Here is a 25,236-nt window from a genome sequence, read left to right on the forward strand (position 1 = left end):
GGTCACTAATCCCCTATATGACCACTTCTGTGTGAAGTGGCATAACCCTACCCCAGAATTCCTATGTATGCCATCAGAAAGATGGGTCCTTCTGAAATATTGTGTCCACCTCACAGTAGCCCACCTTAGGGGTGGTACTAGCCTGGAGGTGGCACACCTACCTGACCGGCTAATTTTCCCACCTGTCCAGGTGCCAAGAGGGTTCTGGACAAAGGGGGGCGGCTTCCTTTCCTGTGAGGGGTGCCACATTCACATTACAAAGGCAGCAGCTCTTTAGAGCTTGCCGACCCAAGGAAGCTAATCAGCAGGTCATCCTGTGGAAGGGGGCGTTACACTCTCTTCCGGGCAGGCTTTTGTTCTGGGTCTCCTGAAAGCAAGGCTCTCACCTTAGGAGGTCAGAACAGCATCTCAGGTGGCAGGCTGGAAGAAACCAGTCAGCAAGGTTAACAGAGGCTGGTAAGTTGCACCTCTGCTTCTATACCCTCTCTTTTCACGAGTTCATTTACTAAGATGTTAATCACACACACACAGCAGAGTACAATATGAAAAAGAAGAAGGCTACTCCTAGTTTCAATACTGTCTCACTAAAAGTACTAATGAAAGGCAGAAAACAAGTGATGTCCCAATCCAAGGCTACATCCACTTTCCTGATGATCAGTCAATTTCAGTTTTCTCTGTCGAGCAGCTTGTACTTACCATAGCAACTATTGGCCCAGAGCTCATGTACTTCACCAAGCGGTTGTAGAATGGCCGATCCTTGAGGGCGATGTAATGCTCTTTCAGCAAGTCCTCAGATGCCTAAACAAAAGCAATGTAAAATCTTAGCACAGTCAATGAATTCAGGGAGCAACAAACTCTGGAATAAACAAAACAGGACAGCAAAAACTGCATTGCTCGCGCATCGCTCATTTCTTCGCAACCAAAACAAAGAATCTGCCTAATTACAAGAAATGTATTTACACACACACATACAGTGCACCTGGAAAAGAATGTTTCAGTAGCGTTGAAACCTATCCACGTTGCCACTGAAACAAGACTAAAGTCTTTCATGAATCTTGAGACAGTCAGACAAGCATTTAGCTTAAAGTACTCTGCTTCACGCCAACAACAGCTACACCTTCAGTTTAAAAAGATGCTTGTTCATGAGCACCTACAGCTACATACACGGGGCACAACTGTATAAAATGACATTACAACAGGAAATTACAATCCAATTTGAGCATTTCACCTGTCAGTAACTTGCTCAAAAGACATAATTGGTTACCAAAGCGATGGTCCGGAAGGGAACGAAACAAAATCATTCTCTTTACTCTGTTATTATGATTTACAAATAGAAGTCAAGAAGCCTGTATGGTTCTTCAATAAAAGTACAATTCAGTTTCTTATAACTATCCTTGTGGGTAATAACATGACAACTGATACCCCATTCACCTGGCATGTATACTCACTCACGCAATTGGTTGCCAACTATTGCTTCATAGGTTACCTTAACTTACCATAGTGGAATCACTCACCGCTTCTGCCTGCCTCTGCCCGCCCACTCTTGCACAACAAATACATCCCCTAAACTTTGTAGTGTACTAAACAAGCGCAGAATACTAGGGATGTTCACGAAGCCCAGAACACAGGACTCTGTATCTTCAACAGAGGCACAAATTATTCCATGCTCAACCTTGCCTGTTGCCACCCCAACTGTATTGCTCCCTGTTAATTTGGAAAGTAGAGGGGAGGGTTTTCTTTGCAGAAACTATTTTGCCCCCTTCCGTGAGTTACAGATGGGGGAAAGTCAGGCTAGGGTCCCTGCAAATGCGGCAACTGACACCTCCTTAATACTGCCTGGGTGCCCCTCTGCTAATGAAGCTGCCTTGATCTCCCTTGTGGTAAATGGAAGATCCTTGAGCCAGGTGTATAAAATAGAATACGTTTATTTGAGCTTGGAGGCTGCTCCTGGTGGGGTTTCTATTCCATCTATCTACTCGCTTACAATGAACCTAACCTGGAACTAAGCTCAAATAAACATATCCTATTTTATACACCTGGCTCAAGGATCTTCCATTTACCACAGTAACATCTTTGAAAGAAGAAGCGGGAAAGCTAAAATCTCTGATAGCATCCTTTCCCACCACATTAAACCAACTCTTAGCCCAGAGTAAACGTTCTGTGCCACCCACACCCTCAACTTTACAGCAATGCTCTTCTTTCACCAACACCCTTCATACATTTCAGATTCTATTCTTGATCGCTCAACAGCGCCCCATGATAGCTCTGGAGCTAGAGCTAAGGCCACGAGATAGTATCTAATCACTCAATTGACATCCCAGAGGATAAGCCCCCATACACTAGGGAGCAAGTTTTTCCCAAGGGCCATGCACAGCCATACAGTGTCTTGCAGCAAAGATATGGGAATATTGTTCCCCAGCTGGGTAGAAAGGAAAATACCATCTTTGGATATGTCACAATGATAATTGATTCAAAACTTAAGAAAACCTAGGCCATAGAGACTGAAAAGTCATTGCTGAATAAGTCCATTCATTGGATATGCCATGTTCGGGGATGTTGGTCACTAATTTGTGACGACGTTGTTGGAGCAGTAGGAATAGTGAATAGAAGTACAGCGCTCGACAAGATTGAGCTAACTCTGACCTCTCTGTTACTGGCAGACAATCTACTGCGTTAGACGCAAGAACAACTCTGCCAGGCCCCCTCTAATATTCAATTTAAATACATGAATTATCATGTTTGCAGAGGCCTCACAAGTTCAACCTCCTCCCTTAATTGCATCAACTGACTAAAGAAAGTAACACCTATATTAATGCAGCAGCACAATACCCAACTTCCCAGCCCAACGGGGGTGGACATAGACCATGAAGCTCATACTTGTAGTCTTTGTCAAGCGAGTACCTCTATTAGCATTGATTCACAGCAGAATAGTGATGTCACAGCGAGTGTATGTGAACCTCAGCTTAACAACTCTGATTTTATGAACGTTGTTCCCCCTACCCTTTTAAAAAGCCCTATTATAATTCATTTCTATGAAGTGTTTACTACGAGCACCCCCCTTAGGCCCACTGTCTTGGAGGCACAGGCCATTGCAGGCTCCACCCAGCATAGTGTTCTCAAACCTACATCCTATAATCAGTTAGATCAGCCACACCCAAAAATCTGCACTCCTTGGGGCTGTGCAAGGCATTCTCCTACACTCATCTCATGAAACAAAGCAAGATTGAGGCCCAAATTGGATTACGTGGATTGGGGAGTGTAAATAGACAATTTTGCCATGTGTTTACTGCAGGAGACTTGGGCCACTTCAGATATTTATAGACAAGGTTAAATTGCCTTTAGTAATCACACCCTTGATACTGCAGCAGGAATAGCAATGGAAGGACTTGTCATATGGCTAAGAATAGCATTGGGTTACACTGTAAAAAGATTAATAATTGACTCCCCGAATCTATTAGCTATTACTTTATCGCTTAAAAATAGACCAACGTACTTGGTAATAAACATTTATAAGATAACTACTCCTTTTTCACAGGCATCCAATACTCTAAAATTCCTAAATGCATTTCTGGCAGAGCAGCCCCCTGTCTATCGGACAATTATTGCAGGTGATTTTAATGTATGTTTCGAGCCTTATGCACCATATCTAGAGATCATCGAGGAGGACTGTTTGTTGGGTATAAGCCATCTAAATTGCTCACATAAATTTACTAAAACATTTGCTGCATGATCTCAGATTGTTGATATTATTGGCACGCTTGGCCTGAGAGCGGGAAATGAGCGATTCCCCTCAGATCAAGCTGCAATGCCCACTTTCAGGAAAGGAACTTATAACAGCCATATTGACTACATCTTACTGCACTTAAGAATTTGGCAGGAGGTATCTGACCTTGTTGTTTGTACACGCCAGGATAGCGACCACTTTCCAATTCTATTAGATGGGATGGCTTGTAAGAAGAGAGGGCTCTCAAATAAGTTGGCTGCCTTTAATACACTTGAATAAACGAGCAGTCAAATGGGAGTACCTGATTAAGTCAGTGGAGTAGCCCGATAGTGACAACTCGCTTATCCTTCAACATACTTGGCACATATTTTGAGAAAAACATTAGGGGGAAAAGCCATACTGGATATCGGCAAAGAAGATGTTTTTGGAAGACCAAGTCAGAATTCCTATATGGGGAACTCTTGCGGTAATTTTGACTATCCAATCAATAAAAAGAAATGGCCCGATAACAACGGGGTCATTTTTGTTACCTTTTTTAATACTGGTACTATAATAGATTATGACCAGGAAAAAACTCAGTAAGTAGATAAAAATTGTTAACAGTAGTGCAAATAAAAAAAAAACAATGTATTATTTTAATACATTAATTATCAGCCAGTGGAGCAAAGAAAACATTTAGATGTCTAGCCAATACTTTCTTCAAAAAAATATAGGGATTAATCAAATTCCAAATTAATGTAAGACTATGGTCATTAATAGATTCGCTCTAAGGAGCAATAGATCTAGGGTGAACAGTGGAGGGAGGAAAGAAAAGTGTTACAAAGAGGAGGTTATGATCGCAATATCAAAGTTCATAGATAGAGTGATCAGAAACACAATCAATCAGGTCCCTTAAAATAAAAAAAACAATCAATAACTGATGACCATCCCCCAACCAGTAAAGGTAGGAAGACTATTACCGGAGGATAAGGACTAATGAACATTAATGACATTTCTATTAATCAAGGAATGAAAAAGAGCTTCACCACCCAGGGCTTGGTTTTTGGTAGGAGATGTGGCCATTATCACCCCGAGAAAAGGGGTTTGCCGGATTAGATTGAGACCCATTTTAACACAAAATACCGTACTAAATTGAATGAGAAGTAGCCTGTTACACTGCATCTTGTTGTAAGTTACATTATCTTGAATATTTGGAAATGAGGCTATATTAGTAGTGAGATCACTGAAAGAGACGTTTTTGTTATAAAAGTTAAGCAGCCCTAAGTAAGAACCAGAATTCCAATGTTATTTTTTAACAACTGAACATTCACAGTGTCAGTAGAAATGATCAACAAATGACAGTATAACAATACCCTTATCAAACATTGTATACCCCTTTAGATCTGCCTGAGGTAGAAGGAATAGTTTGAACAACATGGGAGGAGAAGCCATCACAAAATATATTCCAATTGCCCAATGAGAAGGACCAGGTACAGTGGGAGATTATACATCATCCAAGCTCTTGGCTCTCTTTGCTGTGCTCGTGCACGCCCTCTGACCTCGATACAGATGCATACTTCCGGTTAATTGCCGCTGGCCCACTGGCTCGACATCGGACTTACATTAGGAGCTGCATCGCAGGTTTTAGATACAAGCTGTACACAGATTGGCTGCTTTATTCCGCCTAATCTACCCCCTGCACTTTGCCTCGCAAAATCTCAGAGGCCCATTTGCTCAACACTCACCGCAAATGGCCCCCGGTTCGTAGAATCTCGATTAACTTTGAAGACCTAAGCCAATCCGGCCCTGACTAAATGGGGGAATGAAGGAACGCAGGCATGAGCCCTCAAGGCAAATTACAAAACGAACCTGCACAACGGCAAGACACTAAAATGGTCCTGCAGGAGCAGCTGACTCCAGTCAGAGGGTGGAGATGACGGTTGAAGGGAGGTAAGTGGAAGCAATTTAATTTAAATGTAAGCTTAAATTACCTGAGTAATTAAAGTTACATTTATGTTCAAGATATTAAGCTGCCTAATCTTCATCCCTGCACAGTGCTTCAAGCCATCACCTGGTCCCCATCAGGCCGGTAGTTCTCACATGACTTTGGCAAGGCTCCTGCAAAACTCCTGCTTGATTGTTGCGATCAGCGTTTTTCTGTGGCACCTCAGCTCATCTTTAGTTCCCTCACAGCAACAACCAAGGATGACAACGAAAAAGCTCTGGTTTCTCCCCCAGCTTTTCAAACTGGGTATGTACAGTTGTCAGTTGCCGCTGGGATCCTTTACCACCATACAGAACCCTTAAGTCCCCATATAACAGTATAGTACTGACCGGTGACGAAGCCTGTGGTCTTAGACTGACAAACATTGTTGATGAGTGAACTTGTGGCAATAGAAGTAAGGCATCTGGAGTAGTACAGCACTGCGGAATTGGCCCTGCTTGCATCACTTGTACGAAGCTCTGCCCCCGTTCTACATCATAGACTTCTATAGTACTTAATAGACAGCTGACCAAACACAAGGAGATGATGGACAGAGTGCTAAAACTTTTCAGACACTCACCCCCAGTCACAGATCTGGGTTGAGTCCATCATCATTCATTAGCACCCTTCACCACCCCAGTTCAGACCCAGCTTTATGCAAATCAGTCTTGACCCTATGCCTCATGTGAACAGTCTAGCCCGAACTGCCAAGCCAGGTCTTCCCTAGACCGGAAACAAGCATCCTCGGACCGGTTTCGGGATAACGCCCCTCATCAGCCAGGCTAGCTTGAGTCCAGTGCCAAAGTGAGCAAGGGTCCCACGTCTGGGCATACCCTGCCAACTTAGGGCGAACCAAGCAAACACAAGGAGATGAGGGACAGAGTGCTGCAACTTTTCAAACACTTACCCCCAGTCACAGATCTGGGTTGAATCCATCATCGCTCTTTAGCTCACTTCGCCACCCCAGTTCAGACCAGCTATATGCAAATCATTCTTGACTCGTGCTTCATGGGAACAGTCCAGTCCGAACTGAAGTTATACTGGATTGGAGATAATAGAATATCTCTGTGCCTTCTTGGGAGGATTCTCTCTATTTAGTTCCAAGAACTTCTCAAATACAAATGTAAGTAATTGTCTTTCTCCAAGAAAAAAAAATGAATTCTCTTAGTACAATATCACAGTCACCTTACTTGAAGGTTACTCTCTTGACTTGGGCTTCTATTACTTGTTCAGTATATCTTTTCTATTGTTTTAAAGGAAAACCATTCAGGAGGCTGTCGCAAAATTCTTTAGACCAGAGGGTTTCTTCTTGGAACACTGCTCCAATTAGGAAAGCCCCGGTGTGCACGCTGAGAAAAACTATGGACGGATACCAAAAATGAGGAGTTTCAGACCAGGAAATTCCAGTTAGAAAAGACGCGGTGAGGAGACACTACTCTCCCGTCAAGGATTAAGCTGAAGTGAGCTTTTTCGGCAGCGCAGGAGTGCACTGAGAACTTGGAGTACTCACGCTAAGCAAAATACTAGAGCACTGATATTAATGTTCTTAATACGGCGGTCGCCATATTGAAAAAGCAATCTATATATTATTGTCTCTTTCATGCCCACCAGTTTCAGTATTCTTTGTTTGTTTTCTCTGACAAAGTAAGCGACGGGTCTATTGCAGGTATTTTTTGACTAGATGTCATTTTGATCTTCTGTGACCTGTCCAGATGATTGCCAGTCTGAGGTTCTTGACAGATGGGGATCCCCACAGTTGTTAGGAATACGTCAAAGGGAGTACGGAATGACTTCCAGCTGGCCAGCACTTGGAACAACTTAGGTTTCTGAGCAATGAGTGGCAGATTTACAACTGGCCAGCCTGCTTCATACACTTGCATCTCTGGAAACAAAGAATCAACATGGGACTATATATTGCACAACTGGGCAATGAAATTGATATCACTAAAAAATAAGAAAATCAGATGGCAACGAGAGCTTCAGAAAGAGGATATTATCAAACTGACAAATACCCATCCTGAGCGAGGAAAACAGAATCTCGACAGCAACCTGGCCCATTATCAAAAATGGTATACGAGAAAGGTTTAAAAGCACAGGTATACCAGCTGATAAAACCTGTCCAGAAGCTGAACACTCCTGCAATGATACCAGGGAAATTACTCAATTAAAAACTAGAGTGAACTACACAGCCAGGCTTTTGGTGAGAAATAGACAAAGAGTATGGGTGGATTACACTACGGTCTGCACGGAGGGAATATAGAAGGAAGAGGTGGAAAGTTGACCAATTACGAGACGAAACAGTGGATAAAACTACATAAGGCAGCACAATCTTCCAACCCTACGCGCTTTCTCATAATGGCACATGCGATACTGAACCCCATGAGCCAACAAAAGTATGGTAACATTACACCAGCATCCGGATCGACCTATAATGACAAACTGTTCAGGACCAATGAACAAGTGGAAAAACAAAGCTTTTTTAATTTAGTGGAGCACTCTAGTGCCCCAGCTCTTGATTTCCAATGGCCAACTTTCAAAGAGGTACATATCAGCATAAGGCCCATGCGACCGGCAGGTGCACCAGGACCAAATGACCCACCAGCTAGAATATTCTAAGCAGCAAGTATGAAATAGTCATGGAGGATGCACTCATTATTCACTCAATGCAGGGTGTATAACACCATTCCAGAGAGCTGGCAGGGCTCAGTCTTAGTTTCTATACACAAATAGGAATCTTATGACAAGCCTGCACACTACAGATTAATTCCTTTGTTGGAAGTACACAGCAAGGCATATGCTAAGATCCTACTTCAAGAATTGGAACAATGGGCCACAGAAAAAGGATAATACCTGTGACCCAGACAGATAGAAGATAATTTAATGGCACTAGCCTGCTCCTCAGGCATGGCGATGAGGAAGAACTCTCCTCCCCTGTTCGCTGTGTTTATTGATTTCACTACAGCTTTTGATTGCGTGAACAGGAGAAGGCTGTGGCACAAACTTCATAAGTGGGGGGGTTCTAGCCTCCCTACTAAATGCCGTTATTAGTCTCTACTCCAACACGTGGGTAAGAGTGCGATTACAACCAACTGGGTAACATCAGATAAAATTCCAACCTCACGGGTGTTTTGATCAAGGGTGTATCCCGCCCCCCCCTCCTCATGAACTGCTACCTTGTAGACATCAATAATCCTTTAGCTACCGTGAGAGAGTTTCCACCATAAATAACAGGGGTCAAGGTCAATCTTCTTCAGTATGCGGATTCCATGATTTTTATCAGACTCAAATAGGCTTACAGCGTTCTCTGAATGCTATGAATGGGTACTGTCAAATGAATGACATTGAAATCAACAGTGGGAACACAAAAATATTAGTGATTTGCAGGAACAGATCAGAAAAGGATCGTGGCACCTGGGCAAAACTGGAAACAACCTCAGCAATCAAATACCTGGGGGTGCATTTCAATGGCTGAGGCAGTCATAAAGATCATCTGGCCTCTGCAAGCAAGCTGGATAAACATTAATGGTCTCGTTTTGCAAATTGATACTTAACATGAATAGGTCACAGGTAGTGGCACTGTGTCAAGTGATAAACTCTAAATCAATGGCAACTTTAATGCAGGGACCCTTTACTTTTCGAAGACCCCTTAGAGGTTTGGCTAGATCGCACAGAAGGGATGTTACCAATCAGTCTTCTCGCTGCCTAACTGTGCACCATCAGCGTTACTGTGTCTCAAATTTAACCAGCCCAGGGAAAGTTTACTAATACAATCTTGCTTCATTGATTATTGTGCAAAGAACACTGAGACTGGTACAATGAGACACCTGATTTGGCAGTTAATTTCAAGCAGTGACCTGAAGTGGCATCAATATCTTGTTTCTGTAGTAAATGCATTAGCAGCAGACGAAATCTGGAACAGTAACATGCCACTAAAATTCATGTCCAAAGTCTTGTCAAACACAACTAGATGATGGACAGAGTGCTGAAACGTTTCAAATACTCACCCTCAGACAAGATGTCTGGGTAATTCCAACATTCATTGCTCACCATGCCATTCCAGTTTGGTCCTAGCCAGATGCAAATCAGTCTTCGCCCTGCTCCCAATAGGAACAGTCCGAACCGCCGGCCAGATCCTCCCTGGACCGGAAACAAGCATCTAGGGGTGACCGGTTGTGTGGTATCACTCCTCAGCAGCCAGGCTAGATTGAATCCAGTGCGCACAGCGAGCAAGGGACCCGCATTTGAGCATACCCTTGGCCACTTACGGAAACATTGAAAATATAACAAGATGATGGATGGAGTGCTGACATTTTTTAAATACTCACCCCCAGTCAAGAGATCTGGGTTAAATCCATTGTTCTTATGCTCACCATGCCAATCCAGTTTGCACCCAGCCATATGTAAAGCAGTCTTGCTCCTCATGGGAACAGTCCAGTCTGAACTGCCAGGCCAGGTTCCCCCTGAATTGGAAACAAGATTCCTGGGAAAGGTTTCAGGGTATTAACTCTCATAGTCCAGGCTAGCTTGAATTTAGTGGCACAGCAAGCAAGGGACCCACGTCTAGGCATACCTTGAAAACTTAGGGAGAACATAGCAAACACAACAAAATGATGGACAGGGTGCTAAAAGTTTTCAAACACAAACCCCCAATCAAGAGCTCTGAGTTAAATCCATCCTACAGAGTCTTTGTCAAAGCAAGCCAGATTCATTGCTAGCTCAATGGACATTGAACCTGTTTCTGCTATGGAGCGACCAGGAATCCTACTCTCCCAATACAATGAAACTGAAGTTTCATGGTTTTTGGATTTGCCCTGGAAATTGTCAATGAAAAAGTCTACATCTAAGGTATGGCATGATCCCATTGAAAGAATATCGCTTCGGGCGAATTAAAGGCACTACGAAACAGTCATTTAGACTTTTTGGAATACTGTCGGAGACTATAATGCATTTAATCTGCATCTGCGACCCTCAAATGTCACTTAGAAGGTACTGGCTGCGGACAGTTTTCTAGCAAATTAATTTGAGAACATGTACAGATGCAGTCGCTGCCTGCCAATCTGAGAAATCCCGCAGTTGTCAGCTCGCTATTTAAAATTCATGCATCAGGCAACCAAGCAACTGAATGATAAATCCCTGTAAGCAGAACAGACCTGCTCTGCACTCAGGATGTTACTGGATATCAAAAGTACTTATGAATTCACCAATCAATGAAAAAATTCCTACCTAGTTGCTGATCTCACTCCATGCATTAGAATGACAAGTAGTTTTAGAATGTTCTTGTATTTATTGAGTTTTAGGTACAAGCACTCAGTATTTAAGGTAAAAACAGATGTTTCTATTGGATTTCTTTGAATTTCAGTTAATGCTCTGAAATGAGGTGAGCCCAAAAGAACACTATCTAATCTACTGACTTGATGGAACTGCGCAAATTGTTCATGCACAATCCCATGGCTGAACTATAGTTGGGTGCTTGGTTTTCTTTGTGTGGGGGCTACAAGAGACTACTACTACTAAAAGCAGCCCCAGTGCCAGGAGAGGTGCCATTGGTCCTTCTCCCTGCCTGACCACATAGCTCTTGGAAGCTTAACAGTCCTCCTGTGGCGCAGGCTGCACGCAGGCCTGGCCGGCTGCTGCCGGTCGAGGCCGGGCCCACTCTTTTGATTGGTGGAACAGGGTGTGTTAAGAATCACTGTTTAATACGTTATTGTGGTCCCCTTCCATCTATTCAAGAGATATTTGAGCCAACATCAAGTGAATCGTAAACTGCCTCAAGAAACAGCAGGTGCCCGTGCCAAAACTGAAAAACCCGGTAATATTATAACGAATTATCTTACGGATGATATGGGTCAGGGCCACTAAAAGCGTATAACAGAACACTATAGGTGAAGTTATCATCGAGCCCAATAATTTGGTTAGATAACTGCACTTAGTACTGGATAATGCAAGAATCCCAGAGAAAATATCGAGTATCACCCCTATGCCATCTGTGTCAATGGAGCACCTTGAGATAACCTTCTTAAAAACGTAGGCAGCTGGTGACAGATTTGGCTACTAAGCCCAAAAAACCTATGCGAGCTACAACAGAAAATGTAGTTCCTGGCTCTAGGGTAAGAGGCACCCCTACTAAAAAGGGTACACAACACACTTGACAACATGGAAAAAAAAACTTTTGGCAGAAACAAGGGAAATAAAGGCTTGTATGGCCACTCTTGAACAGTAAATTAAGGATCTGTTGGGCAAGAATATAACATCTGGTCTATTAGGCCATAGCCAAACCACATTGCCAGATGTGCAACCGTGTGATACCCCAACCTCCTCAAGCAAAAGAGGTAAAATCTGCAAGCCTCTTATATTCTATCAAAGCGGCCAGAACTAACAGGGGTCTATCTGTCCATTCCAATACGACCCCTGAAACCCAAGAAATTAAACATATCCAACCGCAGAGCATTGAGAATACCACGTTTATGAATCGTGTTGTGGGCACTCTACGCCTACCCCCAGGAAGCTGCCCCATATGTAACAATCTTGAAAGATGTTCCCAAATAAAAAAAGTACACTTCTGAGACATGGAGGGACCTACTTAACAAAGTGGTTTACTGGTTGTCAAACCGTTTAAGTGGTCTTAATGCTGTAAGTCGAGACATAATTATGGTGAGGCAAGTGACATGGTGGGATATACAAGAAAACAAGGTCGGAGCGATTGCATTGTTGTACATTTTTACTTTTTTTATAAGACCATTTTAATATGTTAATCCCATTTTAACCTTATCAATGCTACAGCAATTTTTCCAGGGTGCTGGCTCTCTTTTTTTCCCATTGTTCATGATGAGCTCAGCTCGTCATGAGCACACAAGCAGTGTAGTGCATGACGAGCTGAGCTCGTCATGAGCATGGAAGGGGTTACTGCATTATGAAAATCTGCAGATGATTATATTTTAATGAATTTTTTATGGATCTTTTGCCGAATGCAGAGTAATTGAACTGACTAAACTATATTTGAAGATTCAACAGTTCGCAAATCAAAGGAACAGACTGCGAGACTTCTCCCAGCAATCTCTTTTTGGCTGGAACCAGCTGGACACTATGTTACACACTGTCAGACAGGGTTGTTGAGTGCCACAAGACACCTTGGAACACACAGAAACATTGCCACCATCTTAATGCAAAATTTCCCAGTACTGCTTGTAAGAACTGGGACCACCAGTTCTCCGGGGGGTAGCTTGGCCCGAGCAGGAAGGCACCCAGGGGCTTATGTGTAAAATAGGTACACAACACACTCATCCACTGAGACAATAAGTGGGCGCAATAATGGAGACCACACCAGTACTTGTGATTGCAAATCAATGTCTTTTATATAGGCTTCAGATCAAGTTAGTCAATTCATCAGTATTTCCAAGAACAAGTCAATAAAGCATTTTCATCATGTGAGCAACAGTAGCATATCATCAAATAACACAGCCTGTTGCAATAACCTCTTCAGCAGGCAAAGGGGGTACTCTCATGAACCATGAACTGGCACATCAGGAAGCAATCATGAACATTTCATCTTGTAAATATAAACAGTTCAATACAGGTAACCATTTCATTGAAGTAGCAAGGGGGTAGATCAAGCAGTACATCCCCATAGATACTCAAGGAAGCCCGCCCCTGCAAGAAATTCAGGACAAAGTATAAATCCACAGCTCAATTAGCAGGCATAAGGCATTTTCCTATTTTACTGTAGGCATACAGGGACAGTAGGCTCCTCATCAAGAATAGGTACTCTATGGCTCAGCCATTAATACAGGCACCAGGCAACATAAACAGTACTTGCTGAGGCAGTAAGAGGCCCCTAGCTCAGTTCAGGGCCTATCAGTCACTCGAGGCTCCTCGGGGCCCACGGGGCCCAGTCTCAGTTTTCCCCGGGGGAGGGGCGAACTCGGGGCCTTGACCGGCCTTCCGCCCACCTCCCCTGGGGTTACCTGTGGTCTTCGGCCCTCCAGGGCCTTTGCGTAGGTCCTGGGGTAGGCGGGAGGGGCTCCGGCCCTCACGTGGCCTCACTGGGCCCAGCACGGGGGAAAGCAGGCAGCTAGGGGGCACCGGCGCTTGTGGAGGGCAGGCCCAGCGAATGGGGGGAGATAAGAGGGGGCTCCTGTGCTCCCGGACCCCCTCCGCTACCAGTCCGGGCTTGGCTGGGCCTTCCCCGGGTGCCGGGCCTCGGTGAAGGGGGCACGATCTTAGCAGCCACTGGCTGCGCGGCTCTGGCTGGGGCGTGGCCGATGACGCGGCCGCGCTCCCCGTCACGTGAGGAGGGACAGCTCGCCTTCAGGCCTAGCGCGGCCTTCTCGGAGACGCGGCGGCCTACCTCAGGCTCCGGAGGCTGCCGCGGGAATCCCTCACTCTCCGGCCGGGCTGCGACGGTGACAGCGGCCCCGGAACACGCCGGAAAAAACAGCGCCTTCTCTTCCTCCCTCCTCCGGACGCAAGGGCGGCCCTCTCCTGGCACTGGGGGCTGCCCGGGGGCAAAGCACAACGTCCAGCGAGCCCAGTCAGGTGAGCTCTTGAGGTGGACGATACAACGCTCTTTTACGGGGTCTAGCGCCGGGGCTTTCAAGGCGCTGCAGGGGCAGTCTCAATCAGCTCTCACCAGGGGCACAAACATGAGGGCAATCTAGCGCTTGAGGGGCACTTTATAGCGCTCGTTGCAGGCAGGACCAGGGGGGGCAACTTAATCAGTTCCTGACAGGACAGGCAGTCTCTGACACAGCGCTTGACAGGGGGACAGAGTACAGCGCTTTTCAAGCCATTCAGCAAGTACTGCAGGCAGGATGGAAAGCAGAGCAATTCAGTCAGGGGGAGGCGGGCAGGACAGGATGGGCCCAGATGGAGGCAGGGAGGGGGCAGGGGCAGCACAGTCCAGTACCTGGTCGATCCCCCAGTAGTCTCTGTGTGAAGGGCAAGTAGTCTTCTCGGAGCTTGGATGGTTCTGCGCCCTTATGAGGTGATTTCTTGAAGGGAGGGGGCTTGAGTTGGAGGGTGGATGAGTTTCCTCAGGTCACTGAAGATGGACCCTGGGGTCCCCTACCGCTGGGCCAGATCAGGGGGCTAGTCTAGGATGGGAAACAACCTTTACAACGCAACTTTTACAACGCACTACCATTACAACGAAACTTTCACAACGCAAAAACTTTTACAACGCATACCATTACAACGCATGTTTTTACAACGCAAGTACTTTTACAACGCATGCCATTACAACGTAAGTATTGGTAAGTATATAATTATATTTAATATTTTATATGGTTTTTTTTACGTTTTCAGTTTTTGGGTAAAGGGGTATTTTTAGGGTTCAGGGTCAGTTTTCAGTTTTTGGGTAAAGGGGTATTTTTAGGGTTCAGGGTCAGTTTTCAGTTTTTGGGTAAAGGGGTATTTTTAGGGTTCAGGGTCAGTTTTCAGTTTTTGGGTAAAGGGGTATTTTTAGGGTTCAGGGTCAGTTTTTGGGTAAAGGGGTATTTTTAGGGTTCAGGGTCAGTTTTCAGTTTTTGGGTACAGGGGTATTTTTAGGGTTCAGGGTCAGTTTTCAGTTTTTGGGGTACAGGGGTATTTTTAGGGTTCAGGGACAGTTTTGGGTTTTTGGGGTACAGGGGTATTTTTAGGGTTCAGGGACAGTTTTGGGTTTTTGGGGTACAGGGGTATTTTTAGGGTTCAGGGACAGTTTTGGGTTTTTGGGGTACAGGGGTATTTTTAGGGTTCTGGGTTAATTTGGTTTTTTTGGGGTACAGGGGTACAGGGTAAAAAATTATTAAATTAATTAAATTAAATTAAATTATATTAATTACAATTAATTAAAAAAAAAATATTATATACTTACCAATACTTACGTTGTAATGGCATGCGTTGTAAAAGTACTTGCGTTGTAAAAACATGCGTTGTAATGGTATGCGTTGTAAAAGTTTTTGCGTTGTAAAAAATTTGTTGTAACGGTATGCGTTGTAAAAGTATGCGTTGTAACGTCATACATCCGTCTAGGATACCTCACTCAGCTTAAGAGGCAGCATCTAAATCCTGTCACTCCCAGTGGCATAAGTCCCTGACTAGGCCCTCCCACCTAAATCTCCTGCGTGGGTCCCCCAGGTCAGTGAGGCCCCAACTGACTAAAAAAAGTTCCCTCCCTTGCTTAAGTATGCCCAGGTCAGGTGACCACTCTCTAAGGCGGCACAAATAAGCTCCGCCTTTCTTCTGGAAGGTACCAGGAGCTTCCCCACTCTACCTATGGACAGGAGATGGCAGGCTGGCATTGCAACAATGTATGGGGATCCAGCCAGCTCCTGGCAACTAGGGTGCTACACTAAAAGACCACGCTGCAGTGGCAGGGGCCAGTGGCAGCCATGTTTGGAGTAGAGAGCACCTGCACCCAAACATGGATTAGCCATAAAAAGGTGCCTGAAGACCTAAGGGCCAACAAAAAGAAGGTGGGAAAAATGAGGCAAGGGCGAAAAAAAATAGGGAAAGACCACCCTAGGGCTGACAGGTCTAACATGCGTCCCCCCCAGCCGAAAGAGGGGAGAGCTACCCAACCTCTAGGGAGTTCTCGTCACTAAGGCGGAAAAACCGGGAGAGACCGTCAGCATTGGCGTGGTCAGCTCCGGGCCGATGTTCCACCCTAAAGTCCATCCCCTGTAGGGAAATGGACCACCTTAGCAACTTGGGATTTTCGCCTCTCATCTGCATGAGCCAGCAAAGGGGACGGTGGTCGGTTTGAATTAGGAAGTGAGAGCCAAAAAGGTATGGCCTCAGCTTCTTCAAGGCCCAGACCACAGCGAAGGCTTCTCGCTCGATGGTACTCCATCGCCGTCCCCAAGGGAGGAGTCTTCTGGAGATGAAGGCCACAGGTTGGTCTTAGCCATCATCGTTGAGTTGCGATAGCACGGCGCCTACGCCATGCTCTGAGGCATCTGTCTGCGCGATTAATTATTTTTGGAAGTCCGGAGTGGCCAGCACCGGAGCGGTGCAAATCGCGCGCTTCAGTGTTTCAACTGCCTCCTGGCAAGCAGCCGTCCAGATCACCTTGCGTGGCTGCTTTTTGGACGTCAACTCGGTCAAGGGGGCCACGATGGTGCCATATCCCTTGACGAACCTGCGGTAATAGCCAGTGAGGCCGAGGAAAGCTCGGACCTCAGTCTGAGTCTTGGGGGGCTCCCAGGCCATGATGGTCTCAATTTTGGCCTGGAGGGGTTGCACCTTACCCCCGCCCTCCAGGTGTCCCAGGTACACGACAGATCCCTGGCCAATCTGGTACTTGCTAGCCTTGATGGTGAGGCCAGCACGTTGCAAAGCCTGCAGCACCTCCTGGAGATGCTGCAGATGGTCCTCCCAGGTGCTACTGAGCACAGCTATGTCATCCAGGTACGCCGCTGAGAAGGACTCCAGGCCAGATAGCACCTGGTTCACCAACCGCTGGAAGGTGGCCGGAGCATTCTTGAGCCCGAAGGGCATCACTCGAAATTGGAAGTGGCACTCGGGTGTGGAGAACGCTGTCTTCTCCTTCGCTCCATCGGCCATGGCAATCTGCCAGTACCCTGATGTCAAGTCGATGGTGCTGAGGTACTTGGCTGCTCCCAGCCGGTCAATCAGCTCGTCTGCCCGTGGGATCAGGTGAGCATCTATCTTGGTGACAGAGTTCAACCCCCGATAGTCCACACATAACCGAAGTTCTGGTGTGGTTGCCCGGCGGAGCCGCTTTCGGCACCAGCACGACCGGACTAGCCCACGGGCTGCTGGAGGGTTCGATCACCCCCAGCTCCAGCATTTTGGTCACCTCACCCTGGATGCTGTTCTTCACTTTCTCGGACAGCCGGTAAGACTTGGTTTTTACTGGCGGACTGTCCCCTGTGTCCACATCATGGGTACACAGATGTGTAATTCCAGGCGTGAGGGAGAACAACGAGGCGTGCTGCGCCAATACCTGGCGGCAGTCCCTCTGTTGCTCTGGCGTTAAGGATGGGGAGAGGACAACTCCCTCCACTGAACCATCCTTCTCCTGAGCCGCCAGAAGGTCAGGAAGAGGTTCACTCTCCTCCTCCTCGCTCCCATCCGTCACCATGAGGAGAGCAAGCTCCGATCGCTCATGGTGAGGCTTCAGGCGGTTGACGTGGAGCACCCGATGGGGCTGACGGGGGGTCTTCAAGTGAATGACGTAGGTGGTCTGGCCTCGACGCTCCACAATCTCTTACGGACCAGTCCACCAGTCCTGGAGGGCACTAAGCTCCCCAGGCTCCATGACCCACACCTTCTGTCCAGCGTCCAACTCCACCGTCCGAGCGTTGCGGTCATACCACTCCTTCATGACGGCTTGGCTAGCCTCTAAGTTGTCCGAGGCTTCCTTCCACAGCTTGGCCATCTGGCTGCGGAACGCCAGCATATAGCGGACAACATCACGGGGAACCTTCTTCGAAGTCTTCTCCCATCCCTCTTTGACAAGGCTGAGGGGTCCCCTAACGGGATGGCCATAGAGAAATTCAAAGGGGCTGAACCAGACTCCCTTCTGTGGTACCTCTCAGTATGAAAACAGCAGGCAAGGGAGGAGGATGTCCCATTTCCGCCTCAAGTCCTCTGGCAGGCTCCGGATCATCCCCTTCAAGGTCTTATTGAAGCGCTCTACGAGCCCGTTAGTCTGGGGGTGGTAAGGAGTGGAGAACCGATAGGTCACTCCGCACTCCTTCCACATGGCCTGCATGTAGGCCGACATGAAATTTGTGCCCCTGTCCGACACCACGACCTTGGGGAATCCCACTCGGGTAAATATCCATCAGGGCCCGCGCCACCACAGGTGCAGTAACGGTCCTCAGAGGGATAGCCTCCGGGTACCGAGTGGCGTGGTCCACCAACACCAAGATAAACCGATGTCCCGCAGAGGTCGGAGGGTCCAACGACCCAATGATGTCAATACCGACCCGCTCAAAGGGGGTCCCGACCACCGAGAGCGGTTCCAATGGGGCCTTCACTTTGGTCCCCGTCTTGCCACTTGCCTGGCAAGTCTTGCAGGTCTTGCAGTAGGTGTCAGAGGCAACCCTCATCCTGGGCCAATAAAAATATGGGACTAGCCTCGCAAAGGTCTTGTCCTGGCCCAGGTGTTCAGCTAAGGGTATCTCATGCGCCAGTTCCAACAAAAAGGCCCGGGAGCACTGGGGGACCACTAAGGCCCTCGAGGATCCAGGCACCGGAACCTTTGGCTCACTGTACAGGAGGCCATCCTCCCAATACACGTGAAAACTGCAGGTCTCTTGATCAGCCGCTTGGGCTTCGGCCTGTCGCCGCATGCCTTCAAGCGTGGGGCACTCCTTCTGCGCCCGACAGAATTCCTCCCGGGTAGGCCCTCCTTCCACATGCCACTCGGCAAGGGTCGGCAAGTCCCCCACGGGAACGACATCCACCTCCACGGACTCCGGGGGTACCTCCGCGGGCTTCCCATCCATCACATGGGGGTGTCCTCCACAACACGACCAGCATTGGGTTGGGCCGTTGTCTCAGGCTCCAACCCGGGTTGAGCTTCTTGCTGGGCAGCCATGGACCGCGTGACTACGCAAGTCCACCCTGGTAACCCCAGCATCTCAATGTGGGCCTTAAACTCCACTTCCTTCCAGGCGGTATGTTCCAGGTCATTACCTAGCAGACAGTTCACAGGCAAGGCAGGGCTAATCGCAACTCTCAACGGGCCTCAAACTCCTCCCCACTCAAAGGGAACTTGAGCCACGGGATAGTAGCTCATACTGCCGTCAGCCAACACGGCCGGATGGAACACATCAGGTACTACCTGCTCAGGGGACACCAGCCGCCTCACTACGGTGGTCATGCTGGCACCTGTGTCCCTCAGAGCGTCCACCTCCTCCCCATTGACCTTCACCCTCTGCTGGTTCTTAGCAGTATTCAATGGTAAGGGCGTCACTGGGACCATCTCTCTATCCCCAAGTGAAACCAGGGTCAGGCCTGTCCACTCCCCTTCCCTATCTAGGGGCAGCTCCATCCCAAGCGCTACACTAGCCACCCCGGGACTCTTGCCACCAGTGGGGGCTGGGGGTCGTTTCCGACACTGGGCATCTCCCTTGTAGTGTCCGACCTCTCCGCACTCATAGCACCGGACCACTTTTGGCTGCAGACTCTTGTCTGGGTAAGTGGGTTTTGGGGAACGGGACTGAGATGGGGTACCTACTCCTCTCCCAAACTGTCTAGTTTGTGGGCCTCGTGAGAACTCCGTCTTTTTATCTCCACCCTCTCTCTTCTGGGGGGCGCCCTGTCCGCCTTTCGGGCCACCCCCCCCCCCCGGGGCCCTTGTGTGACACCCGGGTGCTGACCCAGGTATCCGCCTCCTCCGCAAGCTCACGGGGGTCAGTAAGCTTGCGGTCCACCAGATGTTGGCGCAGCTCCGGAAAACACTTATCCAAGAGGTGCTCTCTCAAAAAAAGATTGTACAGGCCCTCAAAATCACGCACCTCGCTGCCACGCACCCAATCATCCAGAGCCTTACGGGCATACTCAAAAAAATCCACCCAATTCTGCGTGGGCAGCTTATGGCTGCCACGGAACTTCTGGCGATACCTTTCGGGGTTGAGGCCAAAGTGTTTAATGAGCGCCTCCTTCATGGGGAATACCTGAACTGGTCTGCCTTGTCCAAATACAGGAGGGTGTCCCTGACGTCAGGAGGTATATAACGGTACAAGCCACCTCCCCAATGTTTCTCGGGCACCCCATGGGCGGTCAAGGCCACTTCATAAGCCTCCAACCACCTCGCAATGTCATCCCCCTTGGTGTAGCCCGCTATCACCTCCTTAGGTAACCAGAATCTGGGCTCCTGCTGAGCCTCTGGTACGCTGCCACCATTAGGACTTCCTGGCGCACCCAACTGCAATGCTCTCAGCTCCAATTCTTTCAGCTGGAGCTCGTGCGCCAGTTTCCTTTCCTCCATTGCTAATCTTTCTCTCTCCAAAGCAAGCTTCTTGTCTTCCCTTTCTCTCTCCCTCTCGTGCTCTAACTTGGCAAGCTCCCACTTCAATCGCCTCTCCTCCCTCCTGTCCTCGTACTCCTGCGACGACACACTCCCCCTGGATACACTACTCCCTGCCCCGGAATGTCTTCCTGGCAACACATTGTCAGTCATATCAATGTTGAGCAGGCCTGGGTCTTCTGGAGTGCCCGCCTCCCTTTGTGTGACCTGTCCCTCCTGTTCCTCATCCTCTCCATCCCCTCGGTGGGCCCTTACCCATGCCCTCAAGGCGGTGCGGAGTTCTTCCTTTACGGCTTTCCGCCCAACCGGCACCCCCATCCCCTGACAAAACTCCCTTAACTGCACTACCGTGTACTCATCAAGGTCAGCCAGCTGGAACTCCATTTTGTCAGGTGGGGACCCAGGTAACTTGAAAGAAAGATTCTAGGACGTAGGCAACAATGCTGAGTCAACACAGGTCCCTACACACTTTGCAGGCTAGACAGTGGGGGAGGGGTCAATTGGGTAAACTCGTGGGCACGATAGGTGTCCAATTAATTGCAGCGCATTCTGTCCCACTGGAGGGTGCTGGGTAGCTACAGGTCCTGAATCCCACCGCTCGCCAACAATGTAAGAACTGGGACCACCAGTTCTCCGGGGGTAGCTTGGCCCGAGCAGGAAGGCACCCAGGGGCTTATGTGCAAAGTAGCTACACAACACACTCATCCACTGAGACAATAAGTGGGCGTAATAATGGAGACCACACCAGTACTTGTGATTGAAAATCAATGTCTTTTATATAGGCTTCAGATCAAGGTAGTCAATTCATCAGTATTTCCAAGAACACGTCAATAAAGCATTTTCATCATGTGATCAACAGTAGCATATCATCAAATAACACAGCCTGTTGCAATAACCTCTTCAGCAGGCAAAGGGGGTAATCGCATGAACCATGAACTGGCACTTCAGGAAGCAATCATGAACATTTCATCTTGTAAATATAAACAGTTCAATACAGGTAACCATTTCATTGAAGTAGCAAGGGGTAGATCAAGCAGTATTATAGCACATCCCCATAGATACTCAAGGAAGCCCGCCCCTGCAAGAAATTCAGGACAAAGTATAAATCCACAGCTCAATTAGCAGGGATAAGGCATTTTCCAATTTTACTGTAGGCATACAGGGACAATAGGCTCCTCATCAAGAATAGGTACTCTATGGCTCAGCCTAATACAGGCACCAGGCAACATAAACAGTACTTCCTGAGGCAGTAAGAGGCCTTCCAGTCACTCGAGGCTCCTCGGGCCCACGGGGCCCAGTCTCAGTTTTCCCCGGGGGAGGGGCGAACTCGGGGCCTTGACCGGCCTTCCGCACACCTCCCCTGGGGTTACCTGTGGTCTTCGGCCCTCCAGGGCCCTTGCGTAGGTCCTGGGGTAGGCGGGAGGGGCTCCGGCCCTCCAGTGGCCTCACTGGGCCCAGCACGGGGGAAAGCAGGCAGCTACGGGGCACCGGCGCTTGTGGAGGGCAGGCCCAGCGAATGGGGGGGGAGATCGGAGGGGGCTCCTGTGCTCCCCGACCCCCTCCGCTACCAGTCCGGGCTTGGCTGGGCCTTCCCCGGGTGCCGGACCTCGGTGAAGGGGGCACGATCTTAGCAGCCAATGGCTGCGCGGCTCAGGCGGGGGCGTGGCCGATGACGCGACCGCGCTCCCCGTCACGTGAGGAGGGACAGCTCGCCTTCAGGCCTAGCGCGGCCTTCTCGCAGACGTGGCGGCATACCTCAGGCTCCGGAGGCTGCCGTGGGAATCCCTCACTCTCCGGCTGGGCTGCGGCGGTGACAGCTGCCCCGGGACTCGCCGGAAAACGGCGCCTTCTCTTCCTCCCTCCTCCGGACGCAAGGGCGGCCCTCTCCTGGCACTGGGGGCCGCCCGGGGGCAAAGCACAGCGTCCAGCAAGCCCAGTCAGGTGAGCGCTTGAGGTGGGCGATACAGCGCTCTTTTACGGGGTCTAGCGCCGGGCTTTCAAGGCGCTGCAGGGGCAGTCTCAATCAGCTCTCACCAGGGGCACAAACGTGAGGGCAATCTAGCGCTTGAGGGGGACTTTATAGCGCTCGTTGCAGGCAGGACCAGGGGGGGCAACTTCAGCAGTACCTGACAGGACAGGCAGTCTCTGACACAGCGCTTGACAGGGGGACAGAGTACAGCGCTTATCAAGCTATTCAGCAAGTACTGTAGGCAGGATGGAAAGCAGAGCAATTCAGTCAGGGGGAGGCAGGCAGGACAGGATGGGCCCAGATGGAAGCAGGGAGGGCGCAGGGGCAGCACAGTCCAGTACCTGGTCGATCCCCCAGTAGTCTCTGTGTGAAGGGCAAGTAGTCTTCTCTGCGCTTGGATGGTTCTGCGCCCTTATGAGGTGATTACTTGAAGGGGGGGGGGGGCTTGAGTTGGAGGCTGGATGAGTTTCCTCAGGTCACTGAAGATGGACCCTGGGGTCCCCTACCGCTGGGCCAGATCAGGGGGCTAGTCTAGGATACCTCACTCAGCTTAAGAGGCAGCACCTAAATCCTGTCACTCCCAGTGGCATAAGTCACTGACTAGGCCCTCCTGCCTAAATCTCCTGCGTGGGTCCCCCAGGTCAGTGATGCCCCAACTGACTAAAAAAAGTTCCCTCCCTTGCTTAAGTATGCCCAGGTCAGGTGACCACTCTCTAAGGCGGCAAAAATAAGCTCTGCCTTTCTTCTGGAAGGTTCCAGGAGCTTCCCCACTCTACCTATGGACAGAGGATGGCAGGCTGGCATTGCAACAATGTATGGGGATCCAGCCAGCTCCTGGCAACTAGGGTGCTACACTAAAAGACCACTCTGCAGTAGCAGGGGCCAGTGGCAGCCATGTTTGGAGTAGAGAGCACCTGCACCCTAACATGGATTAGCCATAAAAAGGTGCCCGAAGACCTAAGGGCCAACAAAAAGAAGGTGGGAAAAATGAGGCAAGGGCGAAAAAATAGGGAAAGACGACCCTAGGGCTGACAGGTCTAACACTGCTGTTCTGAGGGAGTCAACAGGCGACCAAAGGCTTACGGCATTGATGGGGCCAGTTGCTGAGGCTGTGTTGCAGGATGTGGACCACTGTGGATATCCGCAACATGCGGGCCTCATTCTATCCCTGGCCTCAATTGATGAAGGTGTAGGGGCGGTACATACTCAAGACGGCCTGACTGCACTGGCTTCGCGTTAATTGAGGCGCTGAAGCGGGCTCAGCCAAACGGCCTGCTCTCGACCTCACCAAGCACCTATAGAACAGGAACAGGCTGTGCAACTGAGAGAATGCCTGCTCCAACAGCCTGACCTGTGGATACCTGCAGATAAAGACGACGCAGCTTCACTAGAAACATACAGAGAAAGTTGAGCCCAAACCTTGCGTTTGGCAAGTGGGTGGCCCATCATGAGGTGGGGTAGGGCCCCTGGTGAGGGATGACAACACTGCAGGTCCTCGCTGGGAGGCCCCTTCACTGCTGCCCCAAGCGCTACAAAGCCTACTGAAAACAGTCACGCTTCCCACAGTTGACTAACCAAGGACAGTGTGCACTACCCACACTAGGAGGGCCTGATGAGTGGTGTGCCATCACAGTGAGTTCACAACTTTCCCCATATCCTGCCACAAGCAGTGATGGTGGGTGTGTGACACCGGAGCTTGCCATGTCTGCATCAGGTCTGCTCGGGGGCATGTGCACTTGCGAGGCCAGCACCAGGTGGATCCCTAACAACCTAAGAGCTCAAACTAACTAGATAAAGTAATTTGCTTGCACTTCTCTCACAATGATGCAAGATACAGCTTCTATATCAGGGGCCTCCAACCAGTAGCTCGGGAGCTACTGGAAGCTCACCAGCACCCTCAAAGTAGCTCTCAGAGGTGAAGCCAAACCAAGCCAATCTCAGAGATTCTGTGTATATTAAAGAAGGAAGCACTGCTCATTTCACTACCTTTAAGAGTTACAGACAGCCAAACCAATGGCAGGGCCTGTTGATAACACCCAAACACACACTGTAGTGGCCTATCAATCAATCAGGGATATATAGAGTTCACTACTCACCTGTGAGGGTCTCAGGGCGCTGGGGGGAGTGTGTGGGGGGGATTTGGGCAGCTCAGGTCATTCGAAAAGCCCGGTCTTGAGGCTCTTCCTGAATGCTTTTAGTGTGCGGCTTCATCTGATGCTGAGGGGGAGTTAATTCCAGGTCTTAGCCATGATGTAGGAGAAGGATTTGCCTCCTGTTCTGGGGCTGTGGATGCAGGTGATTTCGGCCAAGGCTTGGTCAGCGGAGCGGAGGTTTCTTTTGGGGGTGTAGGAGATTCTTTCTTTGAGGTATTGGGGTCCGGTGTTGTGGAGGGATTTATAGGTGTGTGTGAGCAGCTTGAAGGTCACTCTTTTTTCGACTGGGAGCCATGCTGGCTAATGTGGTCTTGTCATGGGATGCTGAGGATGAGTCTGGCTGCGGCGTTCCGGACAGTCTAAAGTTTGTGGAGTAGAGATTTGTTGATTCCGGCATAGAGGGCGTTCCCTTAGTCCAGCCTGCTGGTGATGGGTGCATGGGTGACG

General features: G+C 48.9%; 1 protein-coding gene across 1 annotated transcript in view; it reads right to left on the bottom strand.

The window, feature by feature from the left end:
* The window catches only part of NME3 (NME/NM23 nucleoside diphosphate kinase 3), a 106,776-nt gene that overhangs the window by 43,265 nt on the left and 38,275 nt on the right, over window positions 1-25,236 (bottom strand). Inside the window, exon 3 of the mRNA XM_078662973.1 lies at window positions 697-798. Within this exon, the coding sequence (XP_078519099.1) occupies window positions 697-798 (102 nt within the window). The remainder of the gene's footprint in view (window positions 1-696; window positions 799-25,236) is intronic.

This window comes from Lissotriton helveticus, chromosome 10 (genome assembly GCF_964261635.1).
Source record: "Lissotriton helveticus chromosome 10, aLisHel1.1, whole genome shotgun sequence".
Taxonomy (NCBI): domain Eukaryota; kingdom Metazoa; phylum Chordata; class Amphibia; order Caudata; family Salamandridae; genus Lissotriton; species Lissotriton helveticus.